Source organism: Euprymna scolopes, chromosome 21 (genome assembly GCF_053919585.1).
Source record: "Euprymna scolopes isolate OS-2025 chromosome 21, ASM5391958v1, whole genome shotgun sequence".
Taxonomy (NCBI): Eukaryota; Metazoa; Mollusca; class Cephalopoda; order Sepiida; family Sepiolidae; genus Euprymna; species Euprymna scolopes.
This window is the reverse complement of record NC_136502.1, coordinates 54,725,128-54,746,985: the sequence shown is the minus strand read 5'-3', so window position 1 is coordinate 54,746,985 and position 21,858 is coordinate 54,725,128. Positions and strand designations below refer to the sequence as shown.

General features: G+C 24.1%; 1 protein-coding gene across 4 annotated transcripts in view; it reads left to right on the top strand.

Moving 5' to 3' along the window:
* Positions 1-21,858, top strand: part of LOC145242375 (leucine-rich repeat-containing protein 71-like) — a 124,076-nt gene that overhangs the window by 23,787 nt on the left and 78,431 nt on the right. For 3 of the 4 annotated variants that reach the window (XR_013862721.1, XM_080105378.1, XM_080105377.1), the window contains exons 3-5: positions 479-670; positions 13,888-14,013; positions 17,117-17,192. Coding sequence is in view for 3 of the 4 variants with exons in the window: in XM_080105378.1 (XP_079961504.1) it covers positions 479-670; positions 13,888-14,013; positions 17,117-17,192 (394 nt within the window). In the remaining variant the exon portion in view is untranslated. The remainder of the gene's footprint in view (positions 1-478; positions 671-13,887; positions 14,014-17,116; positions 17,193-21,858) is intronic. The other variant, XM_080105379.1, reaches the window with a different exon arrangement.

Genomic DNA, 21,858 nt, shown 5'->3' with positions numbered 1-21,858 from the left:
TAATGTCCTTAAAAAATATCTAAAAATCAAACATTTGTCAATATGTTTTGTGTTTTTCAGCTACATTCTAAAATGTCTTGTAGCACAGAATATCATTGCACAAATTGAAATAGAAAGAACATCCGGGCGAGTAATGAGGAGACAATATACAAGAATTTGTTTTTATTTTCTACTTACTGTTCTTTTTATCTTAAATCACTATTATACAATACCCAAGTTTTTCTGATATTTCGAAGTTGCTCACCCCCTTTTCAAAATAAAATCCATAAGGAATCCATGTATGTGTCATGTGTTGGCCAGAAGTAGACTTTTAGGTCTTGAAAACTAAAGACCTTCACTATAATGATTTTTACATATTTTTGTACGATACATTTGCTAATAATGATGCTGATAGCTAAATGCTAAAAGATTAAAGAGAATAGCGAGAAAGAAATGTGAAATTAATATTTTCTTTTGTCTTTGTATTTTGTTGCTACAGAGCCTTACGTCTGTACAGGTAATTTCATTGCCGATTATGAGGAACTGTGCCGAAGGAATGATATGAGTTACATCCCTCGCATCGTTCCTCGGGTTAAGATTCCTCTACAGACGGTTATGACCCCCGTGGACACAAAAAATAAGAAGACGAAGGACAAGAGTCCCGTAGAAGTTGAAATGGAACAAAGCGACGGTAAGTAATAAAATCGACTCTTGAACAAAATAAAAATCCCAGAAAACGATAACCAAAAGTATATATATATATATGTATATATAAAATAAAAATTATAATTAAATTTACCAAAATGATCCAAGATGGTACAATTAAAGTATATTATAAATATTAAAGAATTAATATTTATAAAATTATCTCAGCCAGATGTAAAAGCTCGATAAAACCAAATAGGAAATAGAGCTTATAATATGAGCAAACAGTTAATAAAATATGTCAATAAACACTTGAAATGAGTTAAAAACATATTTAATCTGAAAAGGAAACACTAGATAAATGGATAGTCCTTAATCCACGGAGTTTCGAAAAAATACTCTCCTTCTCACCAGAGAGTAGGAATTAGAAAAATGCGGGATCGGATTTTGCATGCAAAAGTATTTGATGAAACAACAAGTCAAAGATCTTACTTGATAACAAAAAAAGTGAAGCAGAGGGAATATAGTGAAGAAAAAGGTGATTACACATGAATGGATAGTCTGGTGGAAGATAAATAAATTTTATCTTATATATATATATATATATATATATATATATATATATATATATATATATATATATATATATATATATATATGAGCAAACAGTTAATAGAATATGTCAATAAACACTTTGAAATGAGTTAAAAACATATTTAATCTGAAAAGGAAACACTAGATAAATGCATGCAAAATCCGATCCCGCATTTTGCTAATTTCTATCGCTGATGAATTTGCACTGACTCTTTTCAACATCTTCTGGTTGATTCAGCGCAATGAAACCACTGGTACAACCTTGAAATATGTATATATAGTGTCATAATAAATATTATATATATATATATATATATATATATAAAGAGAGAGAGAGAGAGAGAGAGAGAGAGAGAGAGAGAGAGAGAGAGAGAGAGAGAGAGAGTCAGTCAGTCATCTACAGACAGACTGTTTTGCTATATCACAGTTCTTCAGTGCGGTTAGAATAATACTCATCCCAAACCAGGAATTAAATCGGCAACAATCTAGTAAGGAGTTCTACGCTCTGGCCCAAAAGATCAGTGCCCGTAAACGATATCTTAAACGATATCATCAAATGTCTATTTATATAAACATTTGCTCACGGCTTTTACAGTGTTCAATTTGTTTAGTTATTCACAAGCAAATCGAGCATAGTTGAATTGTTTTAATTCAAGTGAAATCTAAATGAAAAGATACAGCCTCATTGGAAATTATATATATTATTTATTCTTTAAGATATATATTTTTATTCTTTTAGATATATATTTTATTCTTTTAGATATATATTTTATTCTTTTAGATATATTTTTTATTGTTTTGGATATTTTTTATTATTTTAGATATTTTTTTTATTATTTTAGATATTTTTATATTCGTTTAGATATATTTATTACTCTTTTAAATATATTTTTATTCTTTTAAATATATTTTTATTCTTTCAGATATATTTTTTATTATTTTAAATATATTTTTTTACTCTTTTAGATATATTTCTTATTCTTTTAGATATATTTTTTATTATTTTAAATAAATTTTTTATTATTTTAAATATATTTTTTATTCTTTTATATATATTTTTATATTCTTTTAAATATATTTTTTATTATTTTAAATATATTTTTATTCTTTTAAATATATTTTTATTCTTTTAGATATATTTTTATTTTTTAGATATATTTTTATTATTTTAGATATATTTTTTATTCTTTAAGATATATTTTTTATTATTTGTGATATATTTTTTATTCTTTTCAATATATTTTTATTCTTTTACATATACTTTTATTCTTTTAAATATGTTTTTTATTTTTTTAAATATATTTTTATTCTTTTAAATATATTTTTATTCTTTTAGATATATTTTTTATTTTTTAAATATATTTTTATTCATTTAGATATATTTTTATTCTTTTAGATATATATTTTATTCTTTCAAATATATTTTTATTCTTTTAGATATATTTTTTATTCTGTTAGATATTTTTTTTATTCTTTTAGATATATTTTTATTCTTTTAGATATATATTTTATTCTTTTAAATATATTTTTATTCTTTTAGATATATTTTTTATTCTGTTAGATATATTTTTTATTCTGTTAGATATATTTTTTATTTTGTTAGATATATTTTTTATTCTGTTAGATATATTTTTTATTCTTTTAGATATATTTTTATTCTTTTAGATATATATTTTATTCTTTTAGATATATTTTTTATTATTCTTTTAAATATATTTTTTATTATTTGTGATATATTTTTATTCTTTTCAATATATTGTTTTTCTTTTAAATATATTTTTTATTCTTTTAGATATATTTTTTATTATTTTAGATATATTTTTTATTCTTTTAGATATATTCTTTATTCTTTTAGATATATTTTTATTCTTTTAGATATATTTTTTATTCTTTTAGATATATTTTTTTTAGATATATTTTTTATTCTGTTAGATATATTTTTTATTATTTTAGATATATTTTTATTCTTTTAGATATATTTTTATTCTTTTAGATATATTTTTTTATTCTTTTAGATATATTTTTTATTCTTTTATATATATTTTTTATTCTTTTAGATATATTTTTATGCTTTTTGATATATTTTTTATTCTTTTAGATATATTTTTTATTCTGTTTGATATATTTTTTATTAAATTAAATATATTTTTTATTCTTTAGATATATATGTTATTCTGTTAGATATATTTTTTATTCTGTTAGATATATTTTTTATTCTTTTAGATATATTTTTCTTCTTTTAAATATATTTTTTATTCTTTTAGATATATTTTTTAATCTTTTAAATATATTTTTTATTCTTTTAGATATATTTTTTATTCTTTTAGATATATTTTTTATTCTTTTAGATATATTTTTTATTCTTTTAGATATATTTTTTATTCTTTTAGATATATTTTTTATTATTTTAAATATATTTTTTATTCTTTTAAATATATTTTTTATTCTTTTAGATATATTTTTTATTATTTTAGATATATTTTTTATTATTCTTTTAAATATATTTTTTATTATTTGTGATATATTTTTTATTCTTTTAAATATATTTTTTATTCTTTTCAATATATTTTTTATTCTTTTAGATATATTTTTTATTTTTTTGGATATATTTTTTATTCTTTTAGATATATATTTATTATTTTAGATATACTTTTTATTCTTTTAGATATATTTTTTATTCTTTTAAATATATTTCTTATTATTTTAAATATATTTTTTATTCTTTTAAATATATTTTTTATTATTTTAAATATATTTTTTATTATTTTAAATATATTTTTTATTCTTTTAGATATATTTTTTATTCCTTTAGATATATTTTTTATTCTTTTAGATATATTTTTTATTCTTTTAGATATATTTTTTATTATTTTAAATATATTTTTTATTCTTTTGGATGTATTTTTTATTCTTTTATATATATTTTTTATTATTTTAGATATATTTTTTATTCTTTTAGATATATTTTTTATTCTTTGAAATATATTTTTTATTCTGTTAGATATATTTTTTATTATTTTAGATATACTTTTTATAATTTTAAATATATTTTTTATTCTGTTAGATATATTTTTATTCTTTTAGATATATTTTTTATTCTGTTAGATATTTTTTTTATTCTTTTAGATATATTTTTTATTTTTTTATATATATTTTTTATTATTCTTTTAAATATATTTTTTATTCTTTTAGATACATTTTTTATTCTGTTACATATATTTTTTATTATTTTAGATATATATATTTTATTATTTAAGATACATTTTTTATTCTTTTAAATATATTTTTTATTCTTTTAGATATATTTTTTATTCTTTTAAATATATTTTTTATTCTTTTAGTTATATTTTTGATTCTGTTAGATATATTTTTTTTTCTTTTAGATATATTTTTTATTTTTTAAGATATATTTTCTATTATTCTTTTAAATATATTTTTTATTCTTTTAAATATATTTTTTATTCTTTTAGATGTATTTTTTGTTCTTTTAGATATATTTTTTATTATTTTAAATAATTTTTTTTCTTTTAAATATATTTTTTATTCTTTTAGATATATATTTTATTATTTTAGATATATTTTTTATTATTCTTTTAAATATATTTTTTATTATTTGTGATATATTTTTTATTCTGTTAAATATATTTTTTTTCTTTTAAATATATTTTTTATTCTTTTAGATATATTTTTTATTCTTTTAGATATATTTTTTATTCTTTTAGATATATTTTTTATTCTTTTAGATATATTTTTATTCTTTTAGATATATTTTTTATCCTTTTAGATATATTTTTTTATTCTTTTAGATATATTTTTTATTCTTTTAGATATATTTTTTATTCTTTTAGATATATTTTTTATTCTTTTAGATATATTTTTTTATTCTTTTAGATATATTTTTATTCTTTTAGATATATTTTTTATTCTTTTAGATATATTTTTTATTCTTTTAGATATATTTTTTTATTCTTTTAGATATATTTTTATTCTTTTAGATATATTTTTATTCTTTTAGATATATTTTTTATTCTGTTAGATATATTTTTTATTCTTTTATATATATTTTTTATTCTTTTAGATATATTTTTATGCTTTTTGATATATTTTTTATTCTTTTAGATATATTTTTTATTCTGTTTGATATATTTTTTATTAAATTAAATATATTTTTTATTCTTTAGATATATTTTTTATTCTTTTAGATATATTTTTCTTCTTTTAAATATATTTTTTATTCTTTTAGATATATTTTTTATTCTTTTAAATATATTTTTTATTCTTTTAGATATATTTTTTATTCTTTTAGATATATTTTTTATTCTTTTAGATATATTTTTTATTCTTTTATATATATTTTGTATTCTTTTAGATATATTTTTTATTATTTAAAATATATTTTTTATTCTTTTAGATATATTTTTTATTATTTTAAATATATTTTTTATTCTTTTAAATATATTTTTTATTCTTTTAGATATATTTTTTATTATTTCAGATATATTTTTTATTATTCTTTTAAATATATTTTTTATTATTTGTGATATATTTTTTATTCTTTTAAATATATTTTTTATCCTTTTAAATATATGTTTTATTCTTTTAGATATATTTTTTTATTTTTTTGGATATATTTTTTATTCTTTTAGATATATTTTTTATTATTTTAGATATATTTTTTATTCTTTTACATATATTTTTTATTCTTTTAAATATATTTTTTATTATTTTAAATATATTTTTTATTCTTTTAAATATATTTTTTATTATTTTAAATATATTTTTTATTCTTTTAAATATATTTTGTATTCTTTTAGATATATTTTTTATTCTTTTGAATATATTTTTATTCTTTTAGATATATTTTTATTCTTTTAGATATATTTTTATGCTTTTAAATATGCTTTTTATTTTTTAAAATATATTTGTTATTCTTTTAAATATATTTTTTATTCTTTTAGATATATTTTTTATTCTTTTAGATATATTTTTTATTCTTTTAGATATATTTTTTATTCTTTTAGATATATTGTTTATTATTTTAAATATATTTTGTATTCTTTTAGATATATTTTTTTTCTTTTTGATATATTTTTAATTCTGTTAGATATATTTTTTATTCTGTTAGATATATTTTTTATTATTTTAAATATATTTTTTATTATTTAAAATATGTTTTATTATTATTTTAAATATATTTTTTATTATTTTAAATATATTTTTTATTATTTTAGATATATTTTTTATTCTTTTAGATATATTTTTTATTCTTTTAAATATATTTTTTATTCTTTTAGATATATTTTTTATTCTTTTAGATATATTTTTTATTCTTTTAAATATATTTTTTATTCTTTTAGATATATTTGTTATTCTTTTAGATATATTTTTTATTCTTTTAGATATGTTTTTTTTATTATTTTAAATATATTTTGTATTCTTTTAGATATATTTTTTATTCTTTTTGATATATTTTTATTCTTTTAGATATATATTTTATTCTGTTAGATATATTTTTTGTTATTTTAAATATATTTTTTATTATTTTAAATATATTTTTTTCTTTTAGATATATTTTTTATTCTTTTAGATATATTTTTCATTCTGTTAGATATATTTTTTATTATTTTAAATATATTTTTTATTATCTTAAATATATTTTTATTATTTTAAATATATTTTTTTTATTTTAAATATATTTTTTATTATTTGAAATATATTGTTTATTATTTTAAATATATTTTTTATTCTTTAAGATATATTTTTTATTCTTTTAGATATATTTTTTATTCTTTTAGATATATATATTTTTTTTAGATATATTTTTTATTATTTTAAATATATTTTTTATTATTTTAGATATATTTTTTATTCTTTTAGATATATTTTTTATTCTTTTAAATATATTTTTTATTCTTTTAGATATATTTGTTATTCTTTTAGATATATTTTTTATTCTTTTAGATATGTTTTTTTTATTATTTTAAATATATTTTGTATTCTTTTAGATATATTTTTTATTCTTTTTGATATATTTTTATTCTTTTAGATATATATTTTATTCTGTTAGATATATTTTTTGTTATTTTAAATATATTTTTTATTATTTTAAATATATTTTTTTCTTTTAGATATATTTTTTATTCTTTTAGATATATTTTTTATTATTTTAGATATATTTTTTATTATTTTAGATATATTTTTTATTCTTTTAAATATATTTTTTATTCTTTTAGATATATTTTTTATTCTTTTAGATATATTTTTTATTCTTTTAGATATATTTTTTGTTCTTTTATATATATTTTTTATTATTTTAAATATATTTTCTATTCTTTTAGATATATTTTTTATTCTTTTTGATATATTTTTTATTCGTTTAGATATATTTTTTATTCTGTTAGATATATTTTTTATTATTTTAAATATATTTTTTATTATTTAAAATATGTTTTATTATTATTTTAAATATATTTTTTATTATTTTAAATATATTTTTTATTATTTTAGATATATTTTTATTCTTTTAGATATATTTTTTATTCTTTTAAATATATTTTCTATTCTTTTAGATATATTTTTTATTCTTTTAGATATATTTTTTATTAGTTTAGATATAGTTTTTATTCTTTTAGATATATTTTTTTATTCTTTTAGATATATTTTTTATTCTTTTAGATATATTTTTTTATTATTTTAAATATATTTTGTATTCTTTTAGATATATTTTTTATTCTTTTTGATATATTTTTATTCTTTTAGATATATATTTTATTCTGTTAGATATATTTTTTGTTATTTTAAATATATTTTTTATTATTTTAAATATATTTTTTTCTTTTAGATATATTTTTTATTCTTTTAGATATATTTTTCATTCTGTTAGATATATTTTTTATTATTTTAAATATATTTTTTATTATCTTAAATATATTTTTATTATTTTAAATATATTTTTTTTATTTTAAATATATTTTTTATTATTTGAAATATATTGTTTATTATTTTAAATATATTTTTTATTCTTTTAGATATGTTTTTCATTCTTTTGATATATTTTTTATTCTTTTAGATATATTTTTCTTTTTTAGATATATTTTTTATTATTTTAAATATATTTTTTATTATTTTAGATATATTTTTGATTATTTTAGATATATTTTTTATTCTTTTAAATATATTTTTTATTCTTTTAGATATATTTTTTATTCTCTTAGATATATTTTTTATTCTGTTAGATATATTTTTTATTATTTTAGATATATTTTTTTTTATTTAAAATATATTTTTTATTTGTTTAGATATATTTTTTATTCTGTTAGATATATTTTTTATTATTTTATATATTTTTTTTTATTTTAAATATATTTTTTATTCTCTTAAATATATTTTTTTCTTTTAGATATATTTTTTATTCTTTTAGATATATTTTTTATTATTTTAGATATATTTTTTATTATTTTAGATATATTTTTTATTCTTTTAAATATATTTTTTATTCTTTTAGATATATTTTTTATTCTTTTAGATATATTTTTTATTCTTTTAGATATATTTTTTGTTCTTTTATATATATTTTGTATTATTTTAAATATATTTTTTATTCTTTTAGATATATTTTTTATTCTTTTTGATATATTTTTTATTCGTTTAGATATATTTTTTATTATTTTTAATATATTTTTTATTATTTTAAATATGTTTTATTATTATTTTAAATATATTTTTTATTATTTTAAATATATTTTTTATTATTTTAAATATATTTTTTTTATTTTAAATATATTTTTTATTATTTTAGATAAATTTTTTTCTTTTAAATATATTTGTTATTCTTTTAAATATATTTTTTATTCTTTTAGATATATTTTTTATTCTTTTAAATATATTTTTATTCTTTTAGATATATTTTTTATTCTTTCAGATATATTTTTTATTCTTTTAGATATATATTTTTTTCTTTTAGATATATTTTTTATTCTTTTAGATATATTTTTTATTATTTTAAATATATTTTTATTCTTTTAGATATATTTTTTATTCTTTTTGATATATTTTTTATTCTTTTAGATATATTTTTTATTCTGTTAGATATATTTTTTATTATTTTAAATATATTTTTTATTATCTTAAATATATTTTTATTATTTTAAATATATTTTTTATTATTTTAAATATATTTTTTATTATTTTAAATATATTTTTTATTATTTTAAATATATTTTTTACTCTTTTAGATAATTTTTTTATTCTTTTAGATATATATTTTTTTCTTTTAGATATATTTTTTATTATTTTAGATATATTTTTTATAATTTTACATATATTTATTATTATTTTAGATATATTTTTTATTATTTTAGATATATTTTTTATTCTTTTAAATATATTTGTTATTCTTTTAGATATATTTTTTTTCTTTTAGATATATTTTTAATTCTGTTAGATATATTTTTTATTTTTTTAGATATAATTTTTTTTATTTTAAATATATTTTTTATTTTTTTAGATATATTTTTTATTCTCTTAGATATATTTTTTATTATTTTATATATATTTTTTATTCTTTTAAATATATTTTTTATTCTTTTAAATATATTTTTTTTTCTTTTAGATATATTTTTTATTCTGTTAGATATATTTTTTATTAGTTTAGATATAGTTTTTATTATTTTAAATATATTTTTTATTATTTTAAATATATTTGTTATTATTTTAGATATATTTTTTATTATTTTAGATATATTTTTTATTCTTTTATATATTTTTTTATTATTTTAAATATATGTTTTATTCTTTTAGATATATTTTTTATTCTGTTAGATATATTTTTTATTAGTTTAGATATATTTTTTATTATTTTAGATATATTTTTTTATTTTAGATATATTTTTTATTATTTTAGATATATTCTTTATTCTTTTAGATATTTTTTTATTATTTTAAATATATTTTTATTCTTTTAAATATATTTTTTATTATTTTAGATATATTTTTTATTCTTTTAGACATTTTTTTTATTATTGTAGATATATTTTTTATTCTTTTAGATATATTTTTTATTATTTTAAATATATGTTTTATTCTTTTAGATATATTTTTTATTCTTGTAGATATATGTTTTATTCTTTTAGATATATTTTTTATTTTTTTAAATATATTATTTATTCTTTAGATATATTTTTTATTTTTTTAGATATTTTTTATTATTTTAGATGTATTTTTTATTCTTTTAGATATATTTTTTTATTCTTTTAGATATATTTTTTATTCTTTTAGATATATTTTTTATTCTTTTAGATATATTTTTTATTTTGTTAAATATATTTTTTATTCTTTTAGATATATTTTTTATTATGTTAAATATATTTTTTATTCTTTTAGATATATTTTTTATTCTTTTAAATATATTTTTTATTTTTTTAGATATATTTTTTATTCTTTTAGATATATTTTTTATTATTCTTTTAGATATATTTTTTTATTGTAACTATTTGAATTATTTGGACTACTATTCTCATCTTTAGTTTTATTTTTACAACTTCTCTTTCAAGTGTATTGTATCGAACTCAGAATCATTCTCTCCACGTACCTTAACCCTGATGTCATGGACGTATTCGCAAGGACCAATAGTAGGTTTAGTACTTTGTAAAATTCAGTTGTAAGTTACACTTTTCTGGAGGTTTAAGGTACAATCCTCAGTGTGGCCGATACTTAAAATGCGATTGAGAATTACTTAGGACATGATGAATTAACAGAATAACCTATGTGGATTAAATAAAATGTTCCATTCGAAATTCCATGCAGAAAGATTCCCGAGTTCACCAAGATACACCTGAAGAGGATCTGGTGGCACATCGACTGAAATGTGAAATTAACACTCAAGATGAGAACAGTAGTCCGAAAAATCCAAATAATATGAATAACCAATTCTTATCTAAAAATATGCAGTAACATTTTTTAACAATTTTTTACACATATTTTTTTTTTTTTTATCTATATTTATTTTATATGATGTCCGAGATTATTGATCAAATCCATAACTAGAGAAACAATATGTATCATCCCTAACTATGGATTGTATAGTAGGATAATTTAGACTTTTAAACCTTGATAAGGAGAAGTCTAGAACGACTATAAAGAATGCCAAAATACGTAGATGGGTGTTATTTCAGAATTTTCCTTCTCCTAGGTTAGTTGCACAATCAAAGCTCAAGAGTTTAGTCTACCTTACTATTTAACCCATACCTGGGGGTTAATGGGTTCATACCTTTTGCAAAATTATTAGTGAAAAGTGCGTGCATAATCATGTTGACACACTGGTTTTTGTTAGATCACTAAAGTTAAGCAGCATTGAACCTGGCCAGTACCAGATAAGTAACCATGTGGGGATACCAGACGCTGTATGTAGGAGGACATCGACAGTTCCAGCAACTTCTGCATCCCATCTGGCCTCCAGTTGTGTCAATCCTGTTCTGTCAAATCAGACTAATTGGGATGAGGGAGGCTGGCTTTGTACAAATCAGCTTCACTTAAACAAACTCCCAGCAGTGATCAAAGGGTTTTCATTGTTCTGATGGACACACATTCATTCAATGAAAGTGCTGCAGTAGCCTTGGTAGAATTAAAACCCAACAAACTGAACCCACAGTCCATAACTGTAACCGCTATACCATGCAACTTCTGCTGTGTATAATACGACCCTGTCCAAAGAAATCCTTTTTGTGAAGGAATACCATTATACGTCTTACATATATTTCAGTAAAATATTTAATTTTTCACAATATTAAAGTCAATAAATTAAATACTCAGTCATTGTGTGTATTATTAACTACGCACCACCTAATATTTTTATATTTTAAAGGCAAATAATTTTGCCCATAAAGTTATCTCTCTTATCCAAAAGACATTTTGAAGCAAAGTTATCTGCCTCTGCGCTTTCACCAGACGATAACAAAGGAAAATTTAATGGACGTTTACTGAGTTCAGTTAGCAGACCTCATTTCAAAGTAATTTCTTTTCAGAAAATAAATTAAATGGTTTAGTTATAAATGGCATAATTATTGTTGATCTAAGTAGAGTCTTATTATTTGGATTCATCGGACTACTAATCCTCATCTCAAAAATTCAGAAACGTCCTAAATAGAATCGTTTTCATCCAATTATTTCTTCATATTTGTATCTTACAATCACAAATATATTTGATAACAGTGTGCTTATTATTTTGACCTCCACCAAAACAGAGTTATATGTTTCCAGTTGAGTTTATTTGTTTGTGTACAGCCGAGCATCCACATCGCTTGACCAATCGTCACCAAACTTGGTCAAAATAGAGGTCCAGATCTAACTTAAAACTGATTTAATTTTGAGATGTCTAGGTCAAAGGTTGAAGTTACCAAAAAGGTGAAAGTCACACTTTCAACAGTAATTCTGGTTCTGTTCATAGAGACCCATTAACTGGTATATACTGGTATAAATGAAGTTCTGCATCTTATATGACACTAAGAAGTTTGATTAAGGCAGAATTTTGACAGAATTTCAACTTCCAATGCAAAATTTCAGCCTAATCAGATTAATGGTTTTTGAGTTATCAACGTTTCAATGGCATGATTTTTGGAATGCATCAATGTAAAACGCAAGCTTGCTGCAAATGAGAAATATTTAGCTAAGAAAAAAGAAATCACCTATGATATGGGAAATATTTTTTGGTTTTGGGAAAAGTAAGTACCTCTTTATGAAGCCTCAGAAGAATTAATGTTGCTGCAGATTTGAGGTTCCCTGCTATGGTTATGACTTACTCAGGTTCATCCAAATCTAATGATTGTCTAGATACAGGGATGCCTAAAAAGCAGTTTTTATGTTCATAGATTGGCAGCAGATTGGCCTTTCCAAGTAGATGCTGACTAACTATTATCATATTGGTCTTTCTGAGGTGGTCCAGGTGATATCTACATATATTCGAGCAGATAAGTTGAGCAGGTCAGTCAGAGTTGGGCGTCTGGGCATTTCACAGTCTGTTAGTGTTCTGAATCTCTCACAGACAAGTGGATTTTTCCCTCAATCCTAAAGCCACCAGAATGAAGACCATTCTTGATGAGGTGACTTGTTCTCTATTAACTGACACATGGGTCTGTGCAGTTCTAGGAGGTCCACCCTCCCCCCAGATTTTGTCTTCTCACATTTTGATAAAAGATTAGTTTATTGCTAATCACTTATGGCACCTCTACCAATGAATCAAGATGGGGCACCATATGAGGGAGATAAACATCACCTCTCAGAAAGAGATGAGCTGGTGAGTTTTAAGTTATTGAGTTTGTGTTTTGATTTGGTCAGGCTAAAATTTCTCATTTGCAACTCTATTGTTCAAAAGAAGAAACGAGCATCATGGTAACTTTCAAAAGAATAACATTTTGTTGCTTCTGGAGTTGTGATTTTATTTGAAGGGCGAACTTTTATGTTGCAGCACTCACTGAGGTCACCTAATGGACAAAGTCGGAAATAAACAATGGCTTTGGACCGGCACAACAAATGAACGATCATAGTCTGTGCAGTAAACGCACTTAGGCGTGCGTTCATGTACACGGGAAAATAATTGATTTTTTAAAAAAATGTTTTCATTGCATTTTTCTCTTAATTCTTCAATCCTTTCCTTTTTCTTTTTTATGAATTAAGAAAATAAAGAGCCCGTTCCAAAGACATATGTCCTTATTAATACGAGAGAGTATTTAAAACCCCGGATTCAAGTTGAAATGGAAATTAAAGAAAAACCGGAAACAATAACAGAAATTTATATCCGAGGTAAGAAATCTCAGTTCTTGGATATTTCTTTCTAGGGATCTTCTTCTGCAGCTGTTGCCAGCATTTTGAATGTCATGAACCAACAAATGCAAGATTGAAAATTTTGCATACGACTGATACGAAGTTAGAAAAACAGCTAAATACATTTGTATAATTGTGAGTTGGCTTTGTTGGTATCACTTTGCAAACTTGGCTACTTTAAATACTTGAAACGTACTTTTCAAATAAGAAACATTTCTTTCATAACTTTATTATAAACTTTATTTATCTGGCATTTAGTACATTCTTAAGCTTGAAGGATCCTGTCATGCTTTCTTGTAATCGATTCATATCGTATCTATTTTTCTACTTCTTCAGGATGTTGTCGGGTTTATCAGTAAGAACGCCGCAAGAAATTGCCTATAAACCAACCCCTTATCAAAAGGAGAAAGTAAAACCTAAGAAGGTGGACTTTTTCTTATAATTCTTCAGGATTTTTTGGTCCATATATAATAGTAAATCATGTATTCCTCTTTCTTTTTTTCACCATCTTTTCTGTTCCTCAGAAAGTAATCCATGTTAATTACGAAAATGATAAATTTGTTCTTTCAGTTGTACTGTTAATATTTTCCACATGGTAAGGAGGTTATGGGCTTATAGTTTCTGGGCACAGTTCTCTTTTCAGTGTCATTTTGTATCAGCGTGCTTCTGCTTTTGGTGATACATTCTGGCACATCTGCTTCATGGATGCATCTTTTCAAGCATTGAATTAGCCTTTCATGCAGTGCCATGAATTTTTGGACTAGAATGCATGTATTCCATTGTGACCTGGTGCTCTCTAGTTTGCCATGTTTCTGATGGTTGTCTTGAATGTTTCCTCATGGATTTAGTTTTCTGTCCCCCTTTTTTTTTTAATTTGCTGACTTTCATGTCATTCAGCCATTTAGCATTTCTATTGTCGCTCTTTTCATATTTTGCTCCACTAGAATTTTGTTTTTGTTCCTTTCACCATTTACATTTTGATAAAATTGGCTTTATTATTATTATTATTATTATTGTTGTTATTATTATTATTGTTATTGTTATTATTATTATTATTATTATTGGCTCACATGGATCTTTCACACAAGTCAACAAACGATCTAATTGGAAACCTGTGGTGTTCTCTGGAAGCTGAGTGACAACAAGTCTCCCCAGACGTCCAGCTCTCTCCATCTCCTTCGATAGCATTTGCAAACGAATTTGCATCATCGTAACAGCCTCTTACCATTGATTTCTCGCTGGCAGTGGCCATTGGTTTATACTGGAATTTGAGTGGTACTCAGCCTCCCCAAGGTCCCAGTTCTCTTTGCGCTTGTCCAGCCAAGGTCTGGCTAGCGTTCTCTCCTCGGTTGTTCAGTCCTTTTTGATCCTTCTCGGCTCTTTGGTATCACTTTTTTATTGGGGGGAGTGGTGATGAAACAATGGGGGGGTGCATGATGGGGGTGTAGAACTTGTAGATATGTAGCTTTGGTGTTCTTCATTCCCTGTAACGCTTATTCGTTATATTGTCTTCTTGTATTATTCTCCGCATTCAAGGGTTTTCCTTAATATTTCTGTCGTTTTCATTATCGTTAGTCGTTGTACTTTTGCAGTTATTCCTCTGATTCCAATTTCTGACATTCTTTTTTCAAAGTTTTTCGGAATTGTTCCTAGTGCTCCTACTATTATCGGTACTATTTTGATTTTCTTCATCATCCAAATCCCTTTTAACTCTCTGGCTAGCTCTGTGTATTTGCTTCATTTCTCCTTTTCTTTCATACTCACCCTGTGGTCAGCTGGGACAGCAAAGTCTACGATTTGACAGGATTTTTCTTTCTTGTTAATTATTACGACATCTGGTCTTCTTGCTTGGATGGGGTTGTCCGTCTGTATGTCCATGTCCCATAGGATTTTGTGGTTCTCATTTTGGAGTGCTGTTGCAGGTTTATGCTTGTACCATTTGTCTGTACGCTCGAAATGCAGTCGTTTGCACAATTCCCAGTCCACTACCCTCCCCACTTGGTCATGCCTGTTTTTGTATTCCTTTTGGGCCAGTTTGCTGCATTCACTTACTATATGGTTTATTGTTTCGTCTCTTTGTCCACAGAATCTGCATTTGCTGTTTTCTTGTGTTTTATCGATCCTTGCTTTGATATGGTTGGTTCTTATCGAGTTATCTTATGCTGCAGTTATTAGAGATTCAGTTTCTCGGTTTATATGTCCTTTTCGCATCCATGTCCAGATGTTTTCGTTATTCTCATCTTTTGTCATTCTTATGAATCTTCCGTGGAGTTGTTTCTCTTCCCATTTCTCTTTTCTCGTTTTGTCGTTTGTCTCTCTGTTTTCTGTTTTGTTGTTTTTTTCAGTGCCTCTCGCTGCCATAATTATCCTTTCAGTGTTTTGCATTATGTATTTTTTTAGTTCTTTTGTCGTGTCCTTCACACAGTCTTCTATACAGATCAGTCCTCTCCCACCGTCTTTCCTTTTCACGTAGATTCTGTCAATATCATCCTTTGGGTGTAGTGCATTATGCATGGTCATGTGTTTCCTGGTTTTTTGGTCGAGATCATCATCATCATCATCATCATCATCATCATCATCATCATCATCATCATCATCAACAACAACAACAACAACAACAACAACAACAACAATAATATTAACAACTAGGAGTTTTTACACAGGCCATCATCAAAGATTTCTCTTTGAGAAAAAACCTGCGGTGTTCTCTGAAGTCTGAGTGACAAAAAGAATCCCCAGATTTCCAGTACTCCTCACCTCTTTTTATAAATTTTGCAAATTAATTTGCGTTATCATAACAGCCGTCTACCATTGATTTTTCATTGGTAGCACTCATTGGTCTTTACTGGCATTTGGGTGGCAATAAGCCTCCCCAAAGTCCCAGTTCTCTTTGCACTCATCCAGTGGAGGTTTGACTAGTGTTCTCTTTCCGCGATCTTTCCATCCTCGATTGTCCTCGATTATTTGGTGATTTTTCGGTTAATTTTTTCTTTTTGGAAAGGTGGGTGAGTAGGTGAGGGTTAACTTACAATTATATTGTTTCAATTTTCTTGACTTTTATTATTATTATTATTATTGATAGGTTGGAAGATGACAGAGGAATACCTGACTATCTTTCAACAGTGTTGGCCTTGGATGAAGAAACTCCACACTCTCAAGTAAGCAATGTAAAACATCTTTATGTATTTTTCTATTGAAAACTTCTGTCTGACCACCCACATGGATTTAGGCAAGCCCGTTGTACTGCAAATATTCTAACTGTAATCTCTGAACATTTATACCAAGCGCTGGATAAAGCAGAGGAGGGGAGGGCAGTAGCCCTAGATATATCTAAGACTTTTGACAGGGTATGGCACGATGGTCTTCTCATAAAAATAAAATCCTATGGTATTACTGGACGAATTCTTAGCATAATTAGATCCTTCTTAAATGAGAGAAGAATCCAGGTTATCCTCGATGGGCATATGTCCAAAAAATTTGATATAAATGTGGGTGTACCTTAAGAATCGATCCTTGGGCCTTTATTATTTCTGATATTCATAAATGACTTACCTGATAAAATTGTCTTGGCGTTTGGTATATAATGGCCACGATACCATGCTCTATAGCAGGCACGTGGGGAAAACTAATGAGCATATATCTAAGGTAATGGCAGAAACCCTAGAGGAAGACCTTCAGTCTGTAGTGGAATGGAGTCATAAATGGATGGTAACATTCAACGCTGCCAAGACAAAGCTTGTTTCCTTTAATAATTACATAAAACCTTACCAACCATCAATAGCTATGGCTAAAGATACTTTACCTGAAAGCACTTCGTTTAAGTTCCTTGGCTTAACGTTCATAGGAAACATAAGTTGGAATAGATACATCGAGAACACTGCCAAGGCTGCTGCTAAGAAGGTGGGCTGCCTCTATCATGCTAGAAAATTACTTACGCCTGAAAGTATCCTGTACCTCTACAAAGCCACCATTCGCCCATGTATGGAATACCGCTGTCACATTTGGGCTGGTGCATCTGCTACTAGTCTCTTGCTCCTGGACAACAGCATCCCTCTGTCTGTTTTACAAGTATTTTAATGGTGGATGCTCTGACGAACTACAAGCCCTTGTACCCTCTCGACGAAAATATCCCCGACAAACCCGACAAGCAGCGAAGTCCCACCCCTACACAGTTGAGATCCCTAGATGTAAGAAAGCCTTTTACTCCAATAGCTTCTTGCCCAGAACTGCAGGACTTTGGAATTCTCTTCCGATTTCCTGCTTCCCGAACTGTACTGACATGCAGAAGTTCAAGTGTAATGTGAACTGACATTTTGCTGCTAAACTCCCTACATAGTACCCCTGCAACTTAGGTCCCTGATAGTAGCCCCCTACATCAAAGTGACAATGTGCCATGTTTGGGGTGGAAATGTAATTAAAAAAAAAAAAAAAAGAAAATGTGATTGAGGTTCAGATTCCACAGAAGAATATGTCATGCCTTATCTTAGGGATATATAAACTATTATACACCAACGCTTCGTTGTGAAGCCAGGTTGATGATAAATGCATGTGTATTGATCTGCTTGTCACCAACATAATTAGTTTCTATTGTTGCTATCATCACCATCATTATAAGCCAGGCTACCACTTTGTCTGCTGCTACAAATCCTTTTTTAAATAAGATTTATTTAAAACGACATATTGATGTCTTATGTGTGATAAGAAGAGAGGGAGATAGAGTGAGTGAAAGATTGATCACCAATGCTCTTAGAGGTGTTGCCATAGTCTGTTTTGTTGTCTATGAAACAAGGATGTATATGTTTGTGATGGGAGAAAAAGAAAAACTTTGTTTTAATAATTTTAAAAGTAACAAATCGCCTGTCTTGTTACACTTAGTTACATTGTATACAAACGCCCGCCCCTTTTTTTTTTTCTGGAGGTCTGGGAATGGCGATATTTTGTGTCGTCTCACTTCAAATGTCAACCACAAAGAGATTGAAACCCTCCCTCATTAATCGGGAATCACATGGTTTCATGAACTTCCACTTTTCGGTCACCCCCTCACAACTTTTAGAGCGCCATTTAAACTCCTCCACCCAAACGCACTCTTCACTAACAAGTGCACTCAAATGACACTAATAGCATTTGGAAAAGGTTTCATTCATATCATCCTCTTTTTATATATTTATTCATAGAGAAGAGTGTCCAGCATATGTGATAGGGCGCCTTTATAGGTAACCTAGCAGGTTTGTCACCATGAAAAATCTACCTTCAGCTTTCTCCATTTGTTTCACTCTCTCCAACTCCAAGGGGAGCTTGAAAGTCTATTTGTTACAAAAAGTTCAATTAAATCATACCATAGTTTTCTTCATGTCAAGATGCTGATAGTTCCTGTTGATTCTCTGATGAATGATGACTCCCCTCCATCTTTGATTGTCTCTGAAATTAAAAGTTTTCACAACAAACTGAAAGAAATATATTGAATTCGAACCTGAATTTATAAAAGGATCACTTAATGGTGTTGTCTCAATTCGGATAGCAGCAGGAAAAAGAAAGGCTGAGGCTTCAGATTCTAAGGATTTTGCATGAAGTCATTTCTTAGCATATTTTGTCATGTGAACCTTCCAACCCAGACTGACGAATCTCTATCATTCTTTTTTGGGCTCATATGATGTACTATCAGCTAGATAAGATTTTACCACACTGAACCAGTATTTACCTTGAGTTCAACGAGTTGACCTCTGTTAACCTTTCGCCTGTCACATGTTCTGTTATTCTCAAAGCACTTGCTAAGCCAGCCTTAATTAAAATAACCACTAGCTAATCTCTGGATACAATATTTAAAACATTGAAAATGATAGGAACTGATTTACAAGCTTCTGAAAACCTTAAACTGAGTTGTGAAATATAATGTATGATGACTCAAATATAGAATCAAGCATTTATTGGTCAAATATAATGTATGATGATTCAAATAAAAGATCAAGTATTTACTGGTAAAATATAATGTATGATGATTCAAATAAAAGATCAAGTATTCACTGGTAAAATATAATGTATGATGGATCAAATATAGAATCAAGCATTTGTTGGTCAAATATAATGTATGATGGTTCAAATAAAAGATCAAGCATTTACTGGTAAAATATAATGTATGATGGATCAAATATAGAATCAAGCATTTATTGGTCAAATATAATGTATGATGGTTCAAATAAAAGATCAAGCATTTACTGGTAAAATATAATGTATGATGGATCAAATATAGAATCAAGCATTTATTGGTCAAATATAATGTATGATGGTTCAAATAAAAGATCAAGCATTTACTGGTAAAATATAATGTATGATGGATCAAATATAGAATCAAGCATTTATTGGTCAAATATAATGTATGATGGTTCAAATAAAAGATCAAGCATTTACTGGTAAAATATAATGTATGATGGATCAAATATAGAATCAAGCATTTATTGGTCAAATATAATGTATGATGGTTCAAATAAAAGATCAAGCATTTACTGGTAAAATATAATGTATGATGGATCAAATATAGAATCAAGCATTTATTGGTCAAATATAATGTATGATGGTTCAAATAAAAGATCAAGCATTTACTGGTAAAATATAATGTATAAAAGTCTATATGTCTGTCTCTCTGTCTGCCTGTCTCCATATTTTCAAACTCTATCTTCTCTGAAACTAAAAATCGCAGAGCAGCGCTAGGGGCCTCAAATAATTGGATTTTTTAAGGACTGTACTTTTTTATCTTTAGCTGGTTTAAATAGTTTTTAAGAAGTCAAAAATGGGGCAAAATTGAAAAAATCATTACACATTTTGTACATTCGTGTTAGCTTAATTTTTAATTAGTTCATATGCATGTCACATTGATACAGTGGTAACGTCATCAGCTTTGAATGCTACAGTTTCGGTTTCGGTTTTGATTCTAGCTGATGGCACCCAAATACTTTGTTTTGAACTTTTGAAATCACAACTCTATAATAATATATACGAAATCGGAACAAATTAAAATATAATATTTAAGCATATTTTACAACTAGGCAAAACCAACCCCCACTCTGCAAGTCTAATATATAAAAGGCTCTGTGTCTGTTTTTGTTTGTCTGTCTCCATATTTTCAAACTCTATCTCTCCGAAACTAAAGGTTGCAGAGTGGCACTAGGGGCTTCAACTGATTGGATTCATTATAGACCGCTCTTTCATGGGTCTTTAGCCGTTAAAATAGTTTTCAAGAAGTCAAAAATGGGTTAAAATTGAAAACATCGTTATACATTTTTTACATTTGTAGTTTATTTTTAATTTTTAATCAGTGGTACAGTGGTAACGTCACTAGCTTTGAAGGCTACAGTTTTGTTTTTGGTTTTGATTCTAGCTGATGGCACTCAAATATTTTTTTTTTTAAAACTTTTGAGGCACTATAAAAATATATACGAAATCTGGACAAATTAAAATATCATATTTAAGCGTATTTTATGACCAAGCAAAGTCGCCCCCCCCGCCTCGCTGTGTGATGGCTCAACTATAGGATGAAGCATTTACTATAATTACGTTTTTATATATTTTCAAATTCATTCTTTACTGATTTTAATCCCCTGATGAAAATAACTTATCCTCTAAAATTTACTCGCCTGGATGCTCATTATTGCCCGGGTGTTTGGAGGTGTGTGTTGAGCAAATAAATAAATAAATAAATAAATAAATAAAAGTGGAAGTAGGCAGGCAGGCTCGAACTTGTACCGTGAAGGAGGAAAAGAACGTGAAAAAAAAGTGATGTCTTTGCCGTTGCGCCCATCGCCAAACAGGAAGTGACGAAGGTTTAAATTA